The sequence below is a fragment of the Perissodus microlepis genome, chromosome 5 (genome assembly GCF_051167445.1).
Source record: "Perissodus microlepis isolate ML-2025 ecotype Zambia chromosome 5, ASM5116744v1, whole genome shotgun sequence".
Classification (NCBI taxonomy): Eukaryota; Metazoa; Chordata; class Actinopteri; order Cichliformes; family Cichlidae; genus Perissodus; species Perissodus microlepis.
Genome location: NC_140465.1, coordinates 30,456,715 through 30,478,714, shown reverse-complemented (window position 1 = coordinate 30,478,714; position 22,000 = coordinate 30,456,715). Strand labels below are relative to the sequence as shown.

At 42.0% G+C, this 22,000-nt stretch overlaps 2 protein-coding genes across 2 annotated transcripts; both read left to right on the top strand.

Annotated features, from left to right (window-relative positions):
* The first annotated feature begins 263 nt into the window (after nucleotides 1-263).
* LOC146387597 (potassium voltage-gated channel subfamily A member 3-like) lies at nucleotides 264-3,264 on the top strand. Its single transcript, XM_084929331.1, has one exon. It carries the CDS (start codon nucleotides 1,007-1,009, stop codon nucleotides 2,555-2,557), a length of 1,551 nt encoding a protein of 516 aa, XP_084785457.1. The 5' UTR covers nucleotides 264-1,006; the 3' UTR covers nucleotides 2,558-3,264.
* Nucleotides 3,265-13,136: 9,872 nt separating this feature from the next.
* LOC146387596 (potassium voltage-gated channel subfamily A member 2) lies at nucleotides 13,137-20,607 on the top strand. The gene is made up of 2 exons (XM_084929332.1): nucleotides 13,137-13,852; nucleotides 14,811-20,607. The coding sequence occupies exon 2, from the start codon at nucleotides 14,948-14,950 to the stop codon at nucleotides 16,442-16,444; it is 1,497 nt and encodes a 498-aa protein (XP_084785458.1). The 5' UTR covers nucleotides 13,137-13,852; nucleotides 14,811-14,947; the 3' UTR covers nucleotides 16,445-20,607.
* Nucleotides 20,608-22,000: the final 1,393 nt, after the last annotated feature.

The window sequence follows — 22,000 nt, the reverse complement described above, 5'->3', positions numbered from 1 at the left end:
TGTGTGTGTGTGTGTGTGTGTGTGTGTGTGTGTGTGTGTGTGTGAGGGCGCACATACACTCATTTCGAGTGGAAATGAGGTGACTGATCCTGGAGCTTATGTGCTATGTTGGCAATATCCAGGAGAGCATTTATAAACGAATACACACAAATTGAGCACGTAATAAACTCAGCTGAGTGCTGATAAAGAGCGCGCGCATAGATTTACCAACTGGGGCGCGCTTGTTTTCAGCACCATGGAGAGCAACACCTCCTCAACAAGAAAGAAGACACATAGCAGAAATGCAAGAATTTCATTTTCTGCGCTGATTGAAGACGGCACATATCTAGTTGCCCCGGTACATCCCTCTGTTTCAGTTGATTATCGAAATCCTTATGATGTCATTTCTGTTGGAAAAGTGAAGCTGTATCTAACATCACTTGTTTTGTTTTGTTTTGTTTTGTTTTTGTTGGAAAAGAGGACAAATAAGATTCACTTGAAGATTAGAACGAGGACTTTGCTTTCCTCTATGATTTTCTTTTTTTGCATTTGTGTTGGAGGTGAATCGCATACATTTTGGATTCGTGCCCTTTATGTTATTTTTGCTAAAAGGGAACTGGCAGGCGTGTTGATTTGTTGTCATTCCCACGTGATAAAGATAATAACGGGTTCGCACGAGCTCACAGCGTAAGAATAAAACTTGGATCTAACAGGTGTGGATCTGATTTCGTCAAGTGTTTTCGGCTCGCCACACAAGGGTGGGTGCTCGACATTAAGTGTCAAGTTAATTTCCGATTGGGCGGGTGGTGGACGTATGTCAGACATATGCGCGCTGTGGGTGGGTGTCGGCGTGTTTGAAAAAAAAAAAAAAGCCAGAGGGGAGTGCAGCGCTTCAGCGTGTGGATAGGCAGAGATAGGTGATGGTTGGAGGAGATGTAACTGGCGTCGGCCTCAGCTCTCCAAAGCTGTAAGCTTTGGCTGGGAGTGGCGTGGCGCACCCTGCTCCTCCAGACTGAAAACCACCTGTATGGATGACCAGACCTCCAGCGTGATCCTTCCGCACGCGTCAGCGGGACACAGGGGACGCAACGAGTCTGACAACCGGGGTTATGCCGAGGAGAAGGGCGTCATGACGGTGGAAAACATGCTGGAGGAGTCCGCCGTGCTCTCAGCGCCTCACCTGTCGGTGGACAGATATGAGCGCAGCCGCCAGGGATGCTGCGAGAGGGTGGTCATCAACATTTCTGGTTTACGTTTCGAGACGCAACTGAAAACTTTCAGCCAGTTCCCAGACACGCTACTGGGGGACCCGAGGAAAAGGATGCGCTACTTTGACCCACTGAGAAACGAGTACTTTTTCGACAGGAACAGACCAAGCTTTGATGCCATCCTCTACTACTACCAGTCAGGAGGGCGCATACGGAGACCTGTTAACGTTCCCATTGATATTTTCTCAGAGGAGATCAGGTTTTACCAACTCGGTGAGGAGGCCATGGAGAAATTCCGCGAGGATGAAGGGTTTATAAAAGAAGAGGAGCGCATCCTCCCCAAAAATGATTTCCAGAAGCAGGTTTGGCTTTTGTTTGAGTACCCTGAAAGCTCTGGGCCAGCAAGAGGGATAGCCATCGTTTCAGTGCTTGTTATTTTAATTTCAATTGTTATTTTCTGTATGGAGACTCTGCCGGAATTCCGGGATGACAGAGACCAAGCCACAGTGGCACCCGCAGTTAATGGCACTGCTCCCTTCACGTCAAGTCCATTCACAGACCCTTTCTTTGTCATAGAAACGTTGTGCATTATATGGTTTTCTTTCGAGTTGCTGGTCAGGTTTTTTGCCTGTCCCAGCAAAACTACCTTTTCCAAAAACATAATGAATATCATTGATATCGTCGCCATAATCCCCTACTTTATCACTCTGGGGACAGAGCTGGCCGAGAGGCAAACCAACGGTGGTCAGCAGGCGATGTCCCTCGCCATCCTGAGGGTGATAAGATTGGTGAGGGTCTTTCGTATTTTTAAGCTCTCCCGACACTCAAAAGGACTTCAGATTTTGGGACAGACCCTCAAGGCCAGCATGAGGGAGCTTGGCTTGCTCATATTTTTTCTTTTTATCGGAGTTATTCTCTTCTCCAGTGCAGTTTACTTTGCAGAAGCAGACGACCCCACTTCAAGTTTCTCCAGCATACCAGATGCGTTTTGGTGGGCAGTTGTCACCATGACCACAGTTGGTTATGGAGACATGCATCCGGTCACTATTGGTGGTAAAATAGTGGGCTCTCTGTGCGCAATAGCAGGCGTGCTGACCATTGCCTTACCCGTGCCAGTGATTGTGTCCAACTTCAACTACTTTTACCACAGAGAGACTGATGGAGAGGAGTACCCACAGTATCACACTACAGGTAGCTGTGAGCACCTCCCCTCAGAGGAGCTGAGGAGGTCGTGCAGCTCCTCATCTCTCAGCAAGTCAGAGTACATGGTGATAGAGGAGGGCATCAACAGTGCGTTCAAACAACCTAACTTCACCACCGAAAACAACCAGAACTGTGTGAACATCAAAAAGATCTTCACGGACGTGTAAATGAACCCCGCCATGGATCATTTATGAAGCATGATGAGACAGTACCTATAATATTTTTATATAGCCACTCGTAACGTGTCAGTCCATATCTGTGGATGAAAGCTGCAAAATTCTGTTTTAACAAGGTATTAATCTTTATTTTATTTGCACCAAAGCAAATGGAAACGATACAAAAATACTTCAGTGAAGATTTTTCTGTTTTCAGTGTTTCTCCGTGATCAACAAGTATTAACCTGAGCAAAGAGGGGGAAAAAAGAAAAAAAATCACGCACAGAAAAAGTGTTTGCTTCAAATCAGAAGAAATAATAACAATAAAAAAGCTTGTTAAAACAGACATTTTTCAGCGTATAAAGCCACACGATGCCTACATATCTTGATGTTATAATGCGACCGTTGTTGGTGTTCATGACTGGGATAGACGTGTAGCATATAGTCTTCTACTGAATCTACCCACCAGTCCAAAAACGACGTCTTGTGCTTCGTGGAAATCAATAGACTATGGTAATTTATATAGCCCAATGCCTGTTTCGGTTATATTTAATATCATAACCTGTCCACATATTGTTCGGATTATTATTCAGGTAATAAAAACGCAGAGTGCTGTTAATGGAAACGCTTATCATAAAATATGAGTTGAGCTTTTCGTACAGTGTATTTTTATTCAGAACTGCCTATAGCCTATATTGAATAAAACTCAAATGAACTGACTCAGGTCCCACCTGTCACTCGTATATTCTTTAGAATAAATGTGCTGCATCTTATCAAACTTTGTCCAAAGCGAGCAGGAGGAGCATGAAAACAAGAAAACTGTGAATAATTGTGTGATTGAGGTCATGTGCGCAGTGATGACAGAATGGATAAAGGGAGGTAGAACTCGCGGCGCATCGCCGCCTTCCGCTTGTTGAACCGCCTTGTGATGCAGTCTCCATGGCTACGGTGGTTTCCTGGGTAACCCCCTCTCATGCTTCCGTGGCATTGTGTTGCATCTTCACAAACTGTTGTTTTGCTTTCTTGTCCTTGGAGGGGAAAATGGTGCATATTATTTTGGGTTGGGTTTGGCGATTCATCGCTTCCCTTAAAGATGGTCAAGGCAGAATCAACCAAGCAGCAGTATTACTGTAACTATTTAGGGAAAATGAAGCCCACAGCTTCAGATTACATGAACATAATGAAAGGCTACAGTCTCACTGTATTACTGAATGCTGCTCTCTTTTTCAGATGTAAAAGCGCCATTATCTGAGCTGGCACACCAACGGATGTCAGCTGCCTTTCATCTCCCACCTGCAGAACTGTGCACGTGAGCTTTTTGGTACAGTGTAGCTCAACCAGAAAGCAAAACTCCAATCAGTCCAACAATTTGTTACAGAGTTGCATTTTCTCTAATAATACATGAGTGTTCGCATCATAAATGAGAAGTTTACAAAAGTTCAGTTACAAAAGTTCAATTATGACTTTGCTTCTGTTAATTTTAGAGCTGAGTTGTAGTTCTTTTCATATAGATTCACTTGTTGATCATTTTCTATATTAAATGATTAATGATTTAATCTTTAGAATAGCATAACTAAAATGTGACACCTTAACATTTAAAGGTCGATTTTTTTTTTAGCAAAGGTCTGAAAAATATATACATTGGCTAAACAATCTTCTCATAAAAATTTAACATCTAATTATTTTTATTTGGAGGATCTGGAGCTCTCTCAGTATCATGTAATTGGCATCTTTAATATGTACTGGGACATCAAACTAAAAATCACCATTTTCATCAAGTGCGTCATGTATCATTAAGTACTTCACTTGTTTGTAAGGCCTCTGAACAGTCTGTGGAGTCATGCTTGATTTCAAAATTGATGCGTGGTGTGGAACCTTGATAGACGAAATAGACCTGTAAATAGCTCAGTACTGCCCTCTAGTGGCTCAGTACAATTATTGCTTTCAGGCAGGGCTTAAAAATTGAACTTGGAAGATAGAGTCTTGAGGGGTGAATATGTGGTATATGGTGCCTTTATACACATTTAAAGATTTGTCAAATAGTCAGTGTGTTCTTTTGACCAACTTTTATGTAATATTGTCCTCTCACGTGCTTTGTCTCTAGGGGCCACCATGTCTCACAGCATTTTTAACAACTTTAAAAAAAAATCAAAAAAACCTTTTGAACGTTTTGTATCTGTGACTGGTTTTGATTGTGGGTTTTAAGCCCCAGTACCCTTACAAAATCTTAAACGAGTCTATTTATGTTTATGTTTACTGGAGATTTATGGAAGTTTGTCATAAGAAGCCGGCAGAGACTTTGATCTATCAAATGAAGAACTGATCCCAAGAAAGAAGTAACTTCATTAAAGGTTTAAATTTATGGTGCCTTTTTCTCTGTGAATGAAATAAGAAGCAGTAAATAATCACTTTATTAGGTGGCTGACAGCACGTATCTGGAATTTAAATGCAGAGCCACTATTTTAAGAAGAGTAAATGTTTTTGCTAACATTTTTAGAAACATTAATATTCAGTTATATATATTTATGACTGATTACAGGGGTGTTATTTCCATTTTTCCATACACTAGCATAACATAATAAATTTAAAGGTTTAATCATCTTTTGTATAAAGTCAACACTAAGACCTCAAGGCTATATTCACATCATCTTGTCAACAGACATTGAAAATGATAGGCCTTATAAAATTTGACTTTATGGTAAGAACAATAATTTATTGTCATTGAAGAATTTTATTGCCTTCATGTTATCTGCAAACTCTTTTTGTGGCAAAGTGAGGAAGAACCACTTACAAGTACTTTGTATGTGCAACTATGGATTATATTCAATCTGTGGAAGATAAAAATATTATTTTTGCTGAAGACAAAATTGTGAATCTAGCAATGATTATTGTTATTTTTACTATTGTTACACGTGCACCGCTGAGGAAGATACAGTGTCTTGTCCTAGAACCAGCGAATGTGACCATCTGGGATTTGTCGTGCAGGTCAGGAAACTACTTTAAAATCCAGAGGCGTCTAGTGTGACCCATAATTCTCATGTTTCCCATGAGACAAAGAGAATTACAGTTTGCAAGCTAGAGCTAGGGAAAAAAAGGAAAGAACTTTGCACAAGCACTAAAAAGGACACCAAGGTTACTTGAAATTGACTTTGCAGTATGCTATCCTATTTCCGGACTGTTGCTTTTGAAGCCATATCTTGTGTTCCCAGTGCAGCATTGAAACAAATAAACAAAATGATGAAACATTAACCAAGAAAAAGCAAAGGGATGTAACAATAGCCTTGTGAAATGCCTTTCAGAAAGGTTGCTATGATTATATCATGAAATTGATATATTCCTGCTTGTAATGTTTTCTAAAGGGATCTACAAAAGTATTTCTTTGTAATGGTGTTATCACAGAATTGACTGAAACTGCCTGGGTATCATAAAATTTGATCCATGTTAACAAGTTCATTTCTCTTCAAAGCTGTTGTTAGAGATTTCACAGAAACACAAGCACAAATGTGTAACAAAGGTGAACCTAACATCTGAAAAGGTACAGAAACCTACAGATGACTTAAAGTCACCTTAAACATACTTTAAAGTAAGGTGGCTTGGTTTAACCATTAGACACTTCTTTGCTGAGTTTTCTGTTTTCTCAGTTCTGCAGACAAGATACCATGTGTCCTGCAGCTCCAGGTGCATTGCCTCAGAACTGCTGAGTGGTTTTGTACCTTCTCTCTCCCCCTTCTTTAATGTATTTTTAACCAGGAGAAAATGAAACGATGCTTGCGATTTACCCACTACCATTAATCATCTACAAAGCTCGACAGCTGTGCTTGCAAGATGCATCTCCAGTACAACATATCTTCTATTAATGTTTTGGTTTTGTGAAAGGTAAGAACGACATTAGAGATTAACTTATTAGGAGATTGGTGTTGTTATGCTCTAAATTGATAAAACACTGGATTGTTCATTTCTGCATTTAGAGCTAAGAATATAGCAACATGACAACAAATACATAAAGATTAACATGTCAACCTATTTATTTACAATTCAGGACCTTTTTCAATACATGTCGTACTTTTGTACTTTTTACTTAAATGAAATGTAAATGTAAAAAAAAAAAAAAAAGCCAAAGATGCAAACACAAAATCTTGTTCTGTATCGTTGTATCTTCTTTTTCTATTCACTGCAGACCAAGAATTAAAATCCAAATAATTACTCATCCTTAATGTACACTTATGGCTTTGATATATGTGCCAAGTTGTGTCACTTCTCCTCTGTGGATGTCCATGTGGATGGAATGAGCATGCTGGAGTACTCCACAGCTGTAAGACAGTGAGAGCTGGTATACCTCAGTGCACTCAGTAGTGGGATCTTGGTCATTAGAAAAAAGAAAGCACTGGGGAGGGGAAGGTGCATACACTTGAGCTTACATGCATAGTACACAAACACACACAGACAGAAAATCGCAGACAGCTCCACAGCTGGTTCTCTCCGACTCTGCTGCTGCAGGCGGATTCAAAGATGCAAATCCAGGATTGTGTTCAGTTCTGGGTGGGGGGTTTGGAGGAGACCTGTTTGGAGCTTCCCTTTTCTCTCATCTCTTTGCTGCCCTCATCATGCCAACATTCTCCACATGAGAGGAGTCATGCCTCACAGCAGCGTGCTACCTCTGATGATACCCAGCATGCCAACATGGGGAGTGTCTGCCAGGAGAGCTGCCTCATGTCATCCTTGAACTTTATAGAAGCACCCAGATGAGAAATGGCGGTGTCCGGTACAATTACTCACAGCACTGGACATTTTCCTTCCTGCGCTGATGATATGTTTTTTATAGTACGGTATTTGCCCTAAAACTGTAACTTAGTGTTGCCAAAAATAGAAACTATGAGACATATTGCCATTATTTCTCTCGGTGCCATTCATCCATCTGCTCTTTTGAGAACACATAATGGCACTCTGGGGGCTATTCATAAAGTTCACTCTTCTGCATCAAGACTCAGTGTTCAGAGCTTTCAGTGAGACAAAGAAAAGCCCAGAAAGCATATTAGAGAAAGCATACGTATATCCGTCCCCCCACAGGCCACACAGAAAGCTAGGAGTCAAAGTACTGTAGTGTAATGTAGGGTACTGCACCATATGCTGTAAAACATGTACCAGATGTGAAAGTGTGAAACAGGAAAGATGGAAAATACAGACTTCACACTTTTCCTAAACACATTTATATTTAACTAATGCACCTGACTGCAAGCGGATAAAATGTGCTTTGTCATCATGCTGTAACTATGCTGTAGTGATGTCACAGTCCAAATCCTCCCTCTGCTGCCCCTAGAAATGGTTTCTGTAGCAACCGTAGGAGGCTGTGCAAACGATTCACCCAGCTACAGCGACAATGCTGACTTGGGACAATTTCTTCTGGTATTGATACTATTTCTAGGATTGTCCTTATCTCAACATATCTATGATGAATTAGATCAACAAAGAATAGTCACGTCTGAGTGAGGTTCGAAGTTTGAAGCACTGTGACCCTGGAAACTGTGCAGCCCTGACTCACCGCTCAGGTGTTCTGTGACTCAGAGTGGCTGCTGCATCCCTCAGCAGCGTTGTCGACTGCAGACCAGACTCCTGCTTAAGGCAGGGGCACATGTTTTGGTTCACTTGCAAACAAAAACCAGGGCATTGCATCATCAGTGACATAGTAGCTGTCACTGTAAATCCCACACATCTGATAATGGTCACCTGTGCTGCACTTTTTGTCAAGCACTGGAAGTCAGACATTAATACACACGTTTTTTAAAAAGCAAATTCTTTCATGCACCGTTTCAACTTTTACAAAAAGGATGCAAAACCTCACTTTAGCAAAATATTCAAGGGTGGATAACAAAGTAATGACTTTGATTTACAGAGCCTTCCTGTGCATGTAAAAGAAAGCTTACATTTACTGACATAAAGTTTTATTTTTACCCTCTTACCCCGATACACAGAGTATCTTATTTCTTCTCTGACCTTGGTGTAATATAACCTAGTGCTCCTGCAAGCTCTTACCTTGACTTAAATTTCACTTTGTCATACAGAAGCATTGTATAATGCAACATCAGAGTATCCTGCAACAGTGACACTGACTCACTCATTTACTGACTCATAGACCTTCCTTTCAGCAGCAGGGTGGCTTACAGAACTGAATGGAGTCAAAATGTTTTGGGCAGTTTACTGCTGTCATATCTTTTTTTTTTTCTTTCTTTTTTTTTGCCTGTCCCATTTGGTTCTTTAGCCGTCAGAATTGTTGTCTGAAGACCAACAAGGATACCCAATGGATTTACTTTGCCAAATGGATCATCACGGCCTTGCCGTATTGGTCCATTTGATCGACCTTTGTTGTTATTATTTATTTTATTTTATTTTCAGTTGTTACAGACAGGACAGACATGACTGAGGGATAGGAAGGGGAGAAAGAAAGATGAAGGAAAAGAAAAACAGAAGGGAAGAGGGACAGTGAGAAAGGGCACTTAAAAAGAGAAAGAAGAGAAAAACACACACAGACACAATCATGCATTCCCACCCTCATGCACACATATACAAATACTCAGCACTCACCCAATGTAGGGATAGACATACATGGACACTCTACACACAATCACACTCCCCAAACAAACTCTATACCCCGGGTCCAGGTACCCTTGCCGCTGGAGGGGGAAACGGCACCTAGACCCAGGAGATGTTACCCTTTCCCCCGGGGTGGAGGCAAGCAGACCACCCCAGGCTCCGCAGCAGCAGGGAGGCCCCCGCATCCCAGATCCCAATCGGACGGCCAACACCTCCTCCCAGCCCCCCCGCCCCAATGGCCAGCAGAGAACAGGGGTGTGTGAAGACCCCAAACCTCCCTCCTCTCGCTCATGTGTAGTGTTGCTGCGTGTTGTTCTAAGGTGCATTTAAAACATGGGAGAGCATGGTGCTGCTGCCAGAGAGCAGAAGGTGTTAGCACGGCCCCTCCCGAGAATCCTCAATGTCTACATGGATTTAAAATTGAGAGGTGGGCACTGGCGCCAGAGGTGGGGTTAAATACACAGACCGTCCACTGGACGCCGTTAACGTGCCCACCCTCAAGGCCCTATATGTATGTGTTATGAGAGTGTGAGTAATGTGGATGTCTAAGTTGTGGAATAAAATTGAGGCACAGGTGGCCAGAAGGGGCCAGAAGGGGCCAGAGGGGGGGTGGGGGGTGGGGGTTGCCTCCCCTGCACCCTGGTGACACACCCGCACCCCAAGGCCCTACTTGTGTGTGTGGGTGGGTGTGTTGGAGCGGGAAGAGGGAGGCAGCTGGGGATGGGGAGGAAAAGAAGGGAAGCGCAAGATGCCCCTCCCTGGGGCCAGCTCCCCCGCTGACCCCAGTAGGCACCCCCGTCCTTCGGCACCCACCAAGGCAAGGGAGCCCAGGCCCATCCAGACCGGGGCCTACGGCAGCAGGACCGTACTGCTGTCATTTCTGCAGGTGTTCTTGTGTATGCAAAATGATGCATGTACTAACTTTTGTCTTGCATGACAGAAACATAACTCATGCAGTATACATGCTTTGTTACGTTACAAACTTCTACAGGTAATCTACAAGCCTGTAAGTTTTGAGAAATTAACTTGTGTAGTGGCCGTATGTGCATATTTCTGAGATCTGGCTAAGAGTGCTGGAGCTTGGCAGTATACCGCAGTGGGCCAGTGTCCTTGTCTCTCTCCTGTTGTCTGGCTCTTTTCCAGCATCTGCCCTCTTCCTGCTGGGCCTCAATCTGACGAGCATGACTCTCTCCTTCCCTCCCTTTTTCTTCTCCTCTCTCTCTTTACAGAGTCCTCCGTCCTCCCTATCCTCCCTTTCTCCATTTCTACCTCAGATGTACTGTTAGCTCCAGGGGACACTAAGGACAAAAGGGGCTATATTGCTTTATAGCCATGTACCATAGCCACTTATTTATTGTGTCCACATTCCTGGTCCCATATTTGTATGTGTAACCTGCCTCTTTTGCAGGGCAACTCAGTTCCTGAGCAGCAATGCTGAAATGACTCATCTCCCAGAGGGTCAAATAAATTGAGTCTCACTGAAGATGCACTGGAAAAATGTCTTTAGCAGCAAAATTGTTGGACTGCTCTATAGGCCAAGGAGCGAAAAGAATCAGGAGAAAATTCACAAAATATATAGGATAAGATTTAGTGCAAGGTTCTTGTTCTAGGAGTCTTGTTGATGATTTTGCATGACAGAATTTGTTAATGAGGAATTACACAGGAGAGTGTTGCATCATCATATCTGGAAGCAGAAAATCTGTATTAATGCAGCAGAAAATCCAAACATGAATGCGATATGCAGCCTCCTGTTTTCTATCTTATCACATTATGTTGGTTATTATGGAGCTTGTAATAGGCAGGCCAGGGTTTTGAAGAGATCCATGGTGGACCCTATGTTTAAAACCTTGTTCCTGTGTGTGTGTGTGTGTGTGTCTGTGTGTGTGTGCTGGAAACCTGTGGCTGCTGCAATGCAGTATGAAGGAGTAAGGCGGCATCACAGACCTCCAGCATCAATAAAAAGACCACTGCACTCCAGGGACTGTACCGGCTAAATGGCAGTACCAATTGCTACACTGTAAGCTCACTTTTGTGTCACCTGGAAACACTAAATACAGCTAATCCTCCAGTGATTTTCCAGTATTTCTGAAGCTACCTACCTTTCTTAAAAAAACATTAAAAGCCTACATTTTTTTTAGAGAATGGGATTTGTGCAATATGTGGTTTATTTTTAAAATATAGTATGAAAATGACAGCTCTGAATTTAATTAGAATTCATAAATCACAAATCTCACACACACCCCACTCATTGTCTTTACAGTCACTTAGAAATCAGCAAAGGCTTCACCAGTAGTGTCACACAATATGGCCATTCTCATCACTGAAATATATATATATATATATATATATATATATATATATATATATATATATATATATATATATATATTGCTCCTCTAATCCACCAGTAAGAATGACCCTTCAGTCTCTCAGTTCTCAGGTTTATTTTCTCTTCTGCATGTCAGTGAGCCAAAAAAAAAACATCTGATGGAGATGCTGAAATCAATACCTCTTGGTAACAAATTCATTCTTGACACCCTCGCCTGCCAACTTATACAGCCAGCCATTTGAACATCCCCATATGATTAAGGTACACAGAGCATTTAGAGTGTAGACAACCTTCACTTTTTAATTTAAGAAAAACACCTAATAGTAAGAAAATGAGTTTCAAAGACAGCATTTGCAGTCTTTCTAACAGGCCCCCAGCTCATAAATAATGACCATGCTGTCATAAGTAACCTGGGAAAGCCATTATGAGATACAGAGAGGTATCGGCTTGTGTGGCAGCAGGAAGGCATGCAGACAGACAGCAGGGAAGAGGTTGGGAGCCATGATGGTCTCGGGGTCTGGCAGGACAAGCCTTGGCAGAGTCAGGTCTCACACAAATCATCCTGCTGTCTGCCCCACTGCCTGTTTCTCCTGAATCACCTCCCTCCCTTGCTCATCCAAGGGAATCCCACTGACCTTTGGCTTCTGAGGAGGTCACTTCTGGCCACGGCGCTTTCATTCCCAGCTCCAGTATTGATTCCCAGCTCAGGTATCAATAGTGATGAAAGGACAGAGTTTGTTCGTTATTCTGAATATAGCAAGGGGCAATGATGGAGGATTTGCTCTATTTTAGGCCCTCTGTTCTATCTATTATTCATGAATTGTGTTGCCAGGAAAGACTGCGAGTGTAACTGCCATGAACAGGCATTAAAAAAGAAGTAAAGCTGTTATTACTTCCACTAAACTAATAACGCACAAGAGAACAAAGATTATCAAAAAAGCTTCTCCCACAAGCATTTATGTTATTTCTGCAATAACAGTCATGCATGAACATGCTCACATATTTCCTAAAACAGTAGCCACAGGTTGATATATCATCACACTAATGTTATTGTTTTTTATCAAATGCCTGAAAACATCTCGAAGATAAATTAAATATGCAGAAATGAATATTTTTTTACTCTTAATTTTGGCATTGCAATTTGAGAAGATCGCATCTTTTAACCATCAGCAGTGCTGCTGAATAGCGGTGGAGCTGTGTACCCCTTTAAATTGCCCATACTGCAGATAAGGTGAGCGCTAAGCTATAGTGCAGATGGGGAGCGCGTTTTTCCGCCCTTGCCTTTCTCCATCACCAGCCCGTCTCTTGGTATGCATAGCAATGCCTGACTGCAGGTTTGACTAAGCTTTATATACCAGTCCTGCGGCCGAAGCTGACAACAGAGATATTTTGCCCAGAAAGTTTTTTTTTTCTTCATGTAAAAATCTCTCGCCTCCCACCGTGCTGACACCATGCAGGGGCCATAAAGGCCACTTTACATGTGTGTTTATGTGTGTGCGTGGGTCTCCTGCTCAGTGAAATTGCATAATCTTCTAGCCCACTACGTAGGGCGGTTCTTTCACGCATGTCGTTTCAAGTCAGTGTCTGAGGAGGCTGCTCTGCTCACCATGTAGGCTATTAGGAGATTCTCAGAACTGTCTCTGCATTAGATACTGGGATGCACTGCCTGAGCATATCTGCATCTCAGTCTGGAATCTGGTGGAGATGCTAATTTATGCCTAAATTATAAATAAAAATGTAAATTGACTGTCTGACGCATGCATAGATTAACTCTTCTGAGCAACCGAATTATTTTCACACGCCTTCAAATTATTATATCGTGGTAATAAGATTATATTTTTAAGCTCCCTTCCTCCCCCGCGCCTCGCCTTGCCCCCCCCCCTTTCCAGATGTTGCCTTTCTGAGCACCTTATGGGGACTATTTACCTTTGAGGCTGTCTGCAGCCATCAGCTCGTCACACAGTCATACATGCGTGGAGGAGAACAGTGGTGGAAGATTTTTTCTGCTGATCCCAGCACCTTTGGTTATTAAGGGAAGCACCAGCACCTCCTTGATCGGTTCCCTCCTCCCCTTTTTTTTCTTCCTTTCTTTTTTCTTTTTCTTTTTTTTTTTTTTTGCCAATCGCCATCCCACGACAGCGTACCCGGAGGAAAGGAGTCGGGGAGGGGAAAGCGAGGACACACCCGCACATACTGTACCCGGTGTACACGGCAAGGATGCCGCAGACAACATGAGGTGAATATCATCGACTGTCCCAAATTGGAAATTCATTTTATACCTGCACTGGAATCAGATCGCCCGGTGAGCGCAGCTGGTTATTCACTTGCCTAATACCAGCGTCCAGCAGGAGCATCAAATCACATCCAGATGGGAAAAAAGATGTCTGCACGTATGTATGAAATTAAAGCAGCTTTACCTATCATTTCCATTTCCATTAAATGTGAACATGAGTCGTAGCATTTTGTAGTTGGCGGAATGATTTGCGCTGCAGCAGAAGAATGTATAGTGACCAGTAAACCTGTAGTTATGTATTTGCTGTGTGTGTCATAAGCATTATTATTTTATTTTATAAAACTGTGCTCCTACTTTGTGAGTGGAGATGATGCAGAGGAGAGATACAGTTTTTCTCTTGGAACCTTTTTCCTTCTATGGGTAAATTATTTATAGATGTTTTTGAATATTTCAGTAACAGGCACCATTTCAAGACTAAAATGCTCCATCAAAACTAGACTGAAGTCATGTCTATGTTGCAGCTGTGTATTGCATTTGTTTGGCACAACAGTGAATCTTAAGCATGTCACATACATTGGTGTTTAGACTGCAGTGGTTTTCGATGATATTCTAGACAGGAAGCTGTCTGTATGAATTTGGTGTCTGCTGCATTGCCATATTCATGCTTGGCTTCACTAGAAAAGGTATTCCCATTCATTTCAACACATATTGTCCATTGCAGCAGATCAGTGTCCTAATTTATGAGCTCCTGTAAGTGTTATTTGCCCCTTAGCCCCTGCATTTACCTGCATTGAAGTAATTTATATGCAAGGCGGGTTGCTTATTTACATATTAATTTTCCAAAGTCAAGAGCAGGAGTGACAGCCTCAAGTTTCCACTTGTTCATTTTAGCTCTGACAGTTTTCTCATGACAGTCTAACTTTACATAATTTCATATCAGATCTTATGACAGTTTTTAGAGGGTGGCTTCATTTTCTTCTATTTTGAGTTGTTTGATCTTCAGGCTTACGCAAACTCCTTACATCTCTGCACTAAACGTAAGAAGTATTGAGTGCTGAATCATGTCTCAGGTTTACCTGACCTTGCTGTCTTTGCTTTCTCTGTTCTATATGCAGTCAGATCCTAGGTGACATCCTGTGGCCGTCAGGTCTTTACAGTGTTGAGCCCCCTCCCTCTCCTGGCCTCCGCCTGCAGTTCTTCAGGCTGCAGGACCCAGACTCACTGAAAAGTGCAGGCCTCCTCCCCCCGCAGAATGACTGTTGCCACAGCCGACCCCTCTGACGAGGCGGCGGCGCACCCGGGTCACCCGCAGGACTACGACCCAGAGGCTGACCATGAGTGTTGTGAGAGGGTGGTCATCAACATCTCAGGGCTGCGCTTTGAGACACAACTTAAAACGCTCTCCCAATTTCCAGAGACTCTGCTGGGGGACCCCAAAAAGAGGATGCGGTACTTTGACCCACTAAGGAACGAATACTTTTTCGACAGAAATCGACCCAGCTTTGATGCCATATTGTATTATTACCAATCAGGAGGCCGACTAAGAAGGCCAGTCAATGTCACCGTAGATATTTTCTCAGAGGAGATTCGCTTTTATGAGCTGGGTGAGGAGGCAATTGAGATGTTCAGAGAAGACGAGGGTTTTATCAAGGAGGAGGAGCGGCCTCTTCCTGACAACGAGTTTCAGAGACAAGTATGGCTACTGTTTGAGTACCCAGAGAGCTCAGGTCCTGCAAGGATTATTGCCATAATCTCTGTCATGGTCATCCTCATATCTATAGTCAGCTTCTGCTTGGAGACGCTGCCCATTTTCCGTAATGATGAAGAGGAAATGCATAAGTCTCAAGCAGAAGTCTTTTCGCCTGAGACCAACACCACAATCATCAGCTACACAGCCACTTACTTCACTGACCCCTTCTTTATCCTAGAGACTCTTTGCATTATATGGTTCTCCTTTGAGTTTCTAGTGCGCTTCTTTGCCTGCCCCAGCAAAGCAGGATTTTTTGGTAATATAATGAACATTATTGATATTGTTGCCATCATCCCTTACTTCATCACTCTTGGCACAGAGCTAGCAGACAGACCAGAGGATGGTCAAGCAGGTCAGCAAGCCATGTCTTTAGCCATTCTCAGGGTCATCCGCTTGGTGCGTGTCTTCAGAATATTTAAGCTCTCTCGTCACTCTAAGGGGCTTCAGATTTTGGGTCAGACCCTGAAAGCCAGCATGAGAGAGCTTGGCCTCCTCATTTTTTTCCTCTTCATAGGAGTCATCCTATTCTCAAGCGCTGTCTACTTTGCTGAAGCAGATGAGCCAGAGTCACAGTTTGAAAGCATCCCAGATGCGTTTTGGTGGGCTGTGGTCTCAATGACAACAGTCGGCTACGGTGATATGGTCCCAACTACGATTGGTGGCAAGATTGTGGGCTCCCTCTGTGCCATTGCAGGTGTGCTGACCATTGCCTTGCCCGTGCCTGTCATTGTGTCAAATTTTAACTACTTCTATCACCGTGAGACTGAAGGTGAAGAACAGGCGCAGTATCTGCAGGTCAACGTGACCAAAGCTGATTCAGCGGAGGAGCTGAAAAAGAGTCGGAGTGGCTCCACCATCAGTAAATCGGACTACATGGAGATCCAGGAGGCTGTGAACAACAGCAACGAGGACTTTCAGGAGGAGAACCTAAAGACAGCCAACTGCACGCTGGCCAACACAAACTATGTAAACATCACCAAAATGCTTACAGATGTGTAGTCATCTTATATTTTCCTCCCTGTCACAGTGGGAAATGTGGAGCTGAGCATCTGGGTGGGACAGGCATACATCCTCCCATCTTATGTGTGCTGAAAATATCAAGGCAATAGAATTCATGTTGTTGATGATTGACTGAAAAATATTGCAAATACCATTCACTCCTTCTACGCCCATCCTGTCTTCACTCGTCACAGCTTGTCCTTAAAACTCATTAATGAGTGGAAATTGAAAATTTAGCATTTCTGCATGGAGTTGGCTTTTTTCTGTGTGACTGTTTTGAAAAGTAAATGATAAGACCTACAAATTTCCCGCTCACAGTAGTAGTGCACAAAAAGAAAGTGGAGAAAACACAGTGAGAAAAGAATCGCTTTCAAAATGAAAAAAAAAAAAAAAGTAACAAGTCCCGCTTAAGTCCCCTGTCCCTTGATCCCTCATTTCCCAAGGCACACTGCTCTGCCATGCGCTTCTGAAGAGCCCTACTTGTGCGCTACATATGCTGCTTTCTGGAGCCAGTGAAACAAAACTGTCCTATGCTACACTATTTAGAGATAAAAAGGACATGCGAGCATAAAGCAAGCCCAGTCCAGCGCTGGCACGGCCTATGGGTGACTTGTGACGAGGTTGGTGGTTAAGTACACCACATAATTTCAAGGATGAATGACAGCCATCAGCACTAAGCTCATGGTTTGACACCTTTGTTCCCAGTAGACATCAGTATCTGATGAATGACTGAGAATGGCCTTGAATTTTCACTGCTTTGGTCTTACATGTACTGTACGTATTGCAATGCAAGCTTTCTCCCTCCATTCACCCAAACTGGTCTTATTGCAGAGCTTTGAGGACAACTTGAATGTTTCTTCTTGTTTTGTTTGTTTTCCACAGTTTCACACATAAAGTACTTATTCATATATAGATAGGTAGACTAACTGTGACTTATCTGATAGCCAGTAGGTAGGTGCTGTTATTAGTAAACGTAGTCAGTAGATAATTGCATGACATTTTTATCTGACTGAGAAATTTCCACTTGTTTCTCGACTGCCACTTGCTTCATCACACCACTGTATATTTGTTTGCACACTGCCTTCTGTACAAATCCACACTTTTAAAAGGATGCCTGCAGGTAGCTGTTACAAGAACCTAAAACTCTATGTCAGAGGATTTCTTAAGAAATAATCATAAAGCCAAATCCTACATGTAACAGGATATGGTATCCTTGTCAATATTAACATTCCACGTAGAAGTCATTACCAATTAACTTTTGCCAGGTCGCTGTAAACTGAGCTACGAGCTGTGATTTTGAGCGTTAACTCACACCCTAGTTTTGGACATTTATCGCAGTTGCAGATGTGATAGACTTGCAGTGGTGTTTTTTCTCACAGGTTTGTCACATGATCACGTCCTCACGATCAAAATACTAACTTTTAAGGACTAGTGTATAGAAAAATGCTTCCCCCAAACTGCCTTGTATCTGGGTTTACGCTACTCTCCTAGTGTTGCATGACCTCAGAAACATTCCTAGCATGTGTTTAAGCTCAAAGAAGAAGCCTCTAAGACAAAAAGAGTATAATTATTACAATAGACATATTTATTTCTTATGTATAAAACAGTAAATGTATACAGACAAAACACACACATATATATAATGCTCATATACTTTTATGAGAATTAAAAAAAACCTAAAATATCAAACTTTTAAGAGAAAGCAAGAGTCTTTCCACAATGTGCAGATCATTGCCATGTTTTTTTTTTTAAAATGATAATTATGAACACTGTTGTTCACCTGTGTCGGAGCCTGTCTGGAGTGTCAAAGACACACTTCCACTAGCCATTTTCTTTGCTGGTGAGTTCTCAGCAAACCTGATACACGTCCTGGATTTAGACACTAGACGTTTGCTTCACTTTATACAAAACTGCCTTTTGTGAAGTAGTTGTTGAAAGGCGGCGTGTGGTACTGAACTGTGTCATCCCTAACCAGAATCTTTTCTCAGAAAGCCTTTATTGACATTAAATTGGCCAGAATCTAAATAGAGTCTGGCTGTCCGCTGAAAACACTCTGATGCCAGAAGCACAATCTGTCTTTAAAAGTTACCATCAAATGTGAATTAGGTTCTGATTCTTGTTTCCAGGTAAGATTTTCCACTGTTTGCTCAACACTGCCAAGGTAACAGTCAAAGGCAGTAATATCAATATGGGAAGTGATAATTAGCAGTAGTGTAGCAGATACTGTCTAACCTAAGGGTCCTCGGACTTCATATCCGAGTCTCTTGCCTTTCTACATCTTTTCACAGATGTCTTCTGTAATTAGAAAGGTGATGGATTAGGAGGAGGTCTGTAGCAAGAACTGTCTTGATGAATTCTGTCATGTCAGGATGTACATCTTTATTCTAAGGGTTTCATTCTGCTCACTGCAGTTTCAAACTGCAGGAGCAAAGTGATTTAACAACATCGCTGCCAATATGTGCTCGTCCAACTGCCTGACCCGAGGCTTCTGACATCCTCTCTTTGTCCAAATCTGTTTTTCTGTATCTTCAAAACATTTTTAGGGGATTTTAGTAAGTAAACTGCATGTGTTGCTTTTTTAAGAGTAGCTTGAAGGTGGACTGAGATCCTGAAAAGGTCATAACTCAAAGTAGGACCGAAAAAAAAAACCCAGCTGATTAGCAACATTCTCAAGATCATATGGTAGAGGTGGTGGTGTGAAATGCGTACACGCTATCTCTTAAAAAACGCAAAGAAAGAAAGAATTAACCTCTTTGGAGCTCCACAATTTAACCAAGAGCTTATTGATCAATAGTTGAGTATTGGTTTGGGTGTTTGAGTTGTGTGCATGTGTGTGTGTGTGTGTGAGTGTGTCTCTGTGAGTCTGAGAGGGAGAGAGAAGGAGAACTGCTGAATGTCAGTGTATTAGCCTGGTTGTACAGCTGCATTTATGCAACAGCCATTTGCATATCTTTGTATGTGGGGAAAAGAGAAAACACTCACAGTCTGACCAAAAAATATGTCTATGCATGCCAATGCGTCAAATCCTATTGTCATTTTTTTGTTTTTACCATTTTGTTGGACAGAAATTTAGCATAAATGTTACACGCTAGCATTTAACTATTTGTTTGACAGTAGGCATGCTATTGTACCTCAGCCAACTTCACTGTAGCAACTCATTTACTGGAGTTCACAATGTTGTAGTTGTATATCAGCAATTATTTCTGCTTAAAGCACAAAGACAAGTAGAATCATGCCCATCTGTAAACCTACAGATTTAATCTGCACAATGTTTTTTTTTTTAATTTTCAGTCTAAACAAAGTCAATTATACATGAAGTTGTGTTATTTTATGGGGAGCACCACAGCCTCTAAGAATTTCATCTCTCACCTGCTGAGGGACCCACCAGCAAATCCACTCCATGAGAAGGGTGCCCAACAGTGAATACACTGAGAAATCTATGCAGAGATTGGTTATTAGCTGGTAGTTTGGGGGGTAAAGAAGGTTCAGTACATTTTTTCTGTTTTATCGGGCATAAATTCCATGTTGATCCCAAGAGCTGACAAAGCATTTGAAAGAAACCTCAAAGCAAAAATGAAACACTTTTGCAATATTCTGCTGCTGTATGTCAAACACTCACATGTTAGCTGAATGTGAATATGAGCTCTCTGATCTTTGGGGTTTGTTTGAACCGCGATGTCAGCTCTGTGTGACAAGGCTCATACATACAGGAAACAATACAGTCAATATGCAATCTTAATGCATGTGTGTGTTTAAGACTTTTTTTTTCTTTTGACCCCAGAGCCTGATAGTGTGGCATCCACTGAAATTTTTACAGTTGTTCACCTCAGCCCCCCTTCCCTTGTCCTCCCCATTTCATAGAGGCCTGAAAACATCCATCAATGTTGATACAGTGGATAATGGATTTTCTTTCTATGAAATGAACTATGACAGAATAATGTAAATAGTAACCAATGGATGATGGAGTAAAAACCATGTACTATATACTGTATGTGAAGTCTGAATTTAAAACATAGTATTATCTGCACTTTACAACAAAAAGGACAATCTATGGACAAGAAAAACATGCAGAATTTAAAAAAAGGCATATAATCCTTCCAAATGATCATAACCATGAAAAAGTAATATCAATAATGAAGCCAATAATAACTCATTTGAAATTGTGTTGTGTGTGTTTATTGTGTGTCATTTCTGCCCCTTTTTTGGTCATAAAATCATGTCTTTTATTGACTTTGGCATGAACACAGTACAAGCAGAGGTGTTTTTTAACTGTTTATCCACCCTTTTTTTCCCCACACGTCACAATGTTCACAAGGTATTTAGTCTGAAAATGATTTGAGGTGCTAATTTTAGCTGAAGAGCATCTGTGCTGATACAAAATGCCGTAAATCGATCAAAGGCTTCTTTGTTGTTATTCTTAGGACAGCCGGCATCTTTGTAGCCACGGGCAGTGTAGAGGACATTTTCAGACGCCTCCTGGTATCTTCAGTTTCTGCCTCCCTTTAAGTGCACGGAATATGCTCCCTGCAGTTTAAAAGAGAGAGCAGGGTGTTCTATTAATAGCTTTTTGTTGGTGGAAGAGATAGGAGAAGGAGGAGAATGTGAGCAGAGACACAGAAAGGTGAAGAGAAAGAAAGATTTTTAAAGAAATCCTTCAATCATTCAGTGAACTTTCTGTGGATCTCTGGTCTTGACATCCAAATGTAAAGATCCATATTAGGAAAAAAATGCACTAATAAAAACAGCTTGTTTTGTATGCAGTTAAATAAAGTTTTTTTTATTTATTTATTTGAGTTTTTCTTCGTTTAGATCCATAAAATGTGCCATTGAAATTTCCTATATATCTATGAAGTACTCTTTTATTCTTGAGTTCTTATGATATCTTGTGTTATCTTCTCACCAGACACATCTACACCTGAGTGGTTTTGCTAGCTGCTGCCTTGTGCTCTTCTATCTTTAGTCCACTTGTGCTTTAACTACAGCAATGCATTGTGAACAGGAGCACTTGGAGCCTTGGTGCTGTAGCTACAGCTCTGCTTTAGTCATTAGTCTTGCTTTGATCCAGCGATGCAGTGCAGCTCTCTGCAGCCTCTTTGCTGAAACCGGGGCAAACAGCGACAGGCAGATGGGACAGAGCAGCCTGAGCAAGGACACAGGCAGCAGGAACAAAGCCCTGCTGCAGGTTGCTGCTACTGCCACAGAACTGTTGTGAGGGAGCAACGAGTGAGACTGTGTGTTGTTTGTCAGGGATGGTAGCATACCCACAGGAGCATGGATGAGTAGTCATACAGGCTTGCACTGTGCTTACCAGCTTGTAATTAGGAGACGAGTGCTGTGGGACTTGGAGCTAATCCAACAGGGCTGCCCAGCATCAGACCACACCCTGTTATTACAAGGTGTTAAGCTTTATTCTAATTAAATCCAGTCCTGGAAATAGTGTCATGAGTTTTGAAATTGTTAAATTTAGCTGTTTAGAGCAGTGTACAAGTCACAGGCTTATTTTATTTCATTTTATTATCTTTTAGCATTTTCTTTTTTTTTTTTTTAAATGAAGGG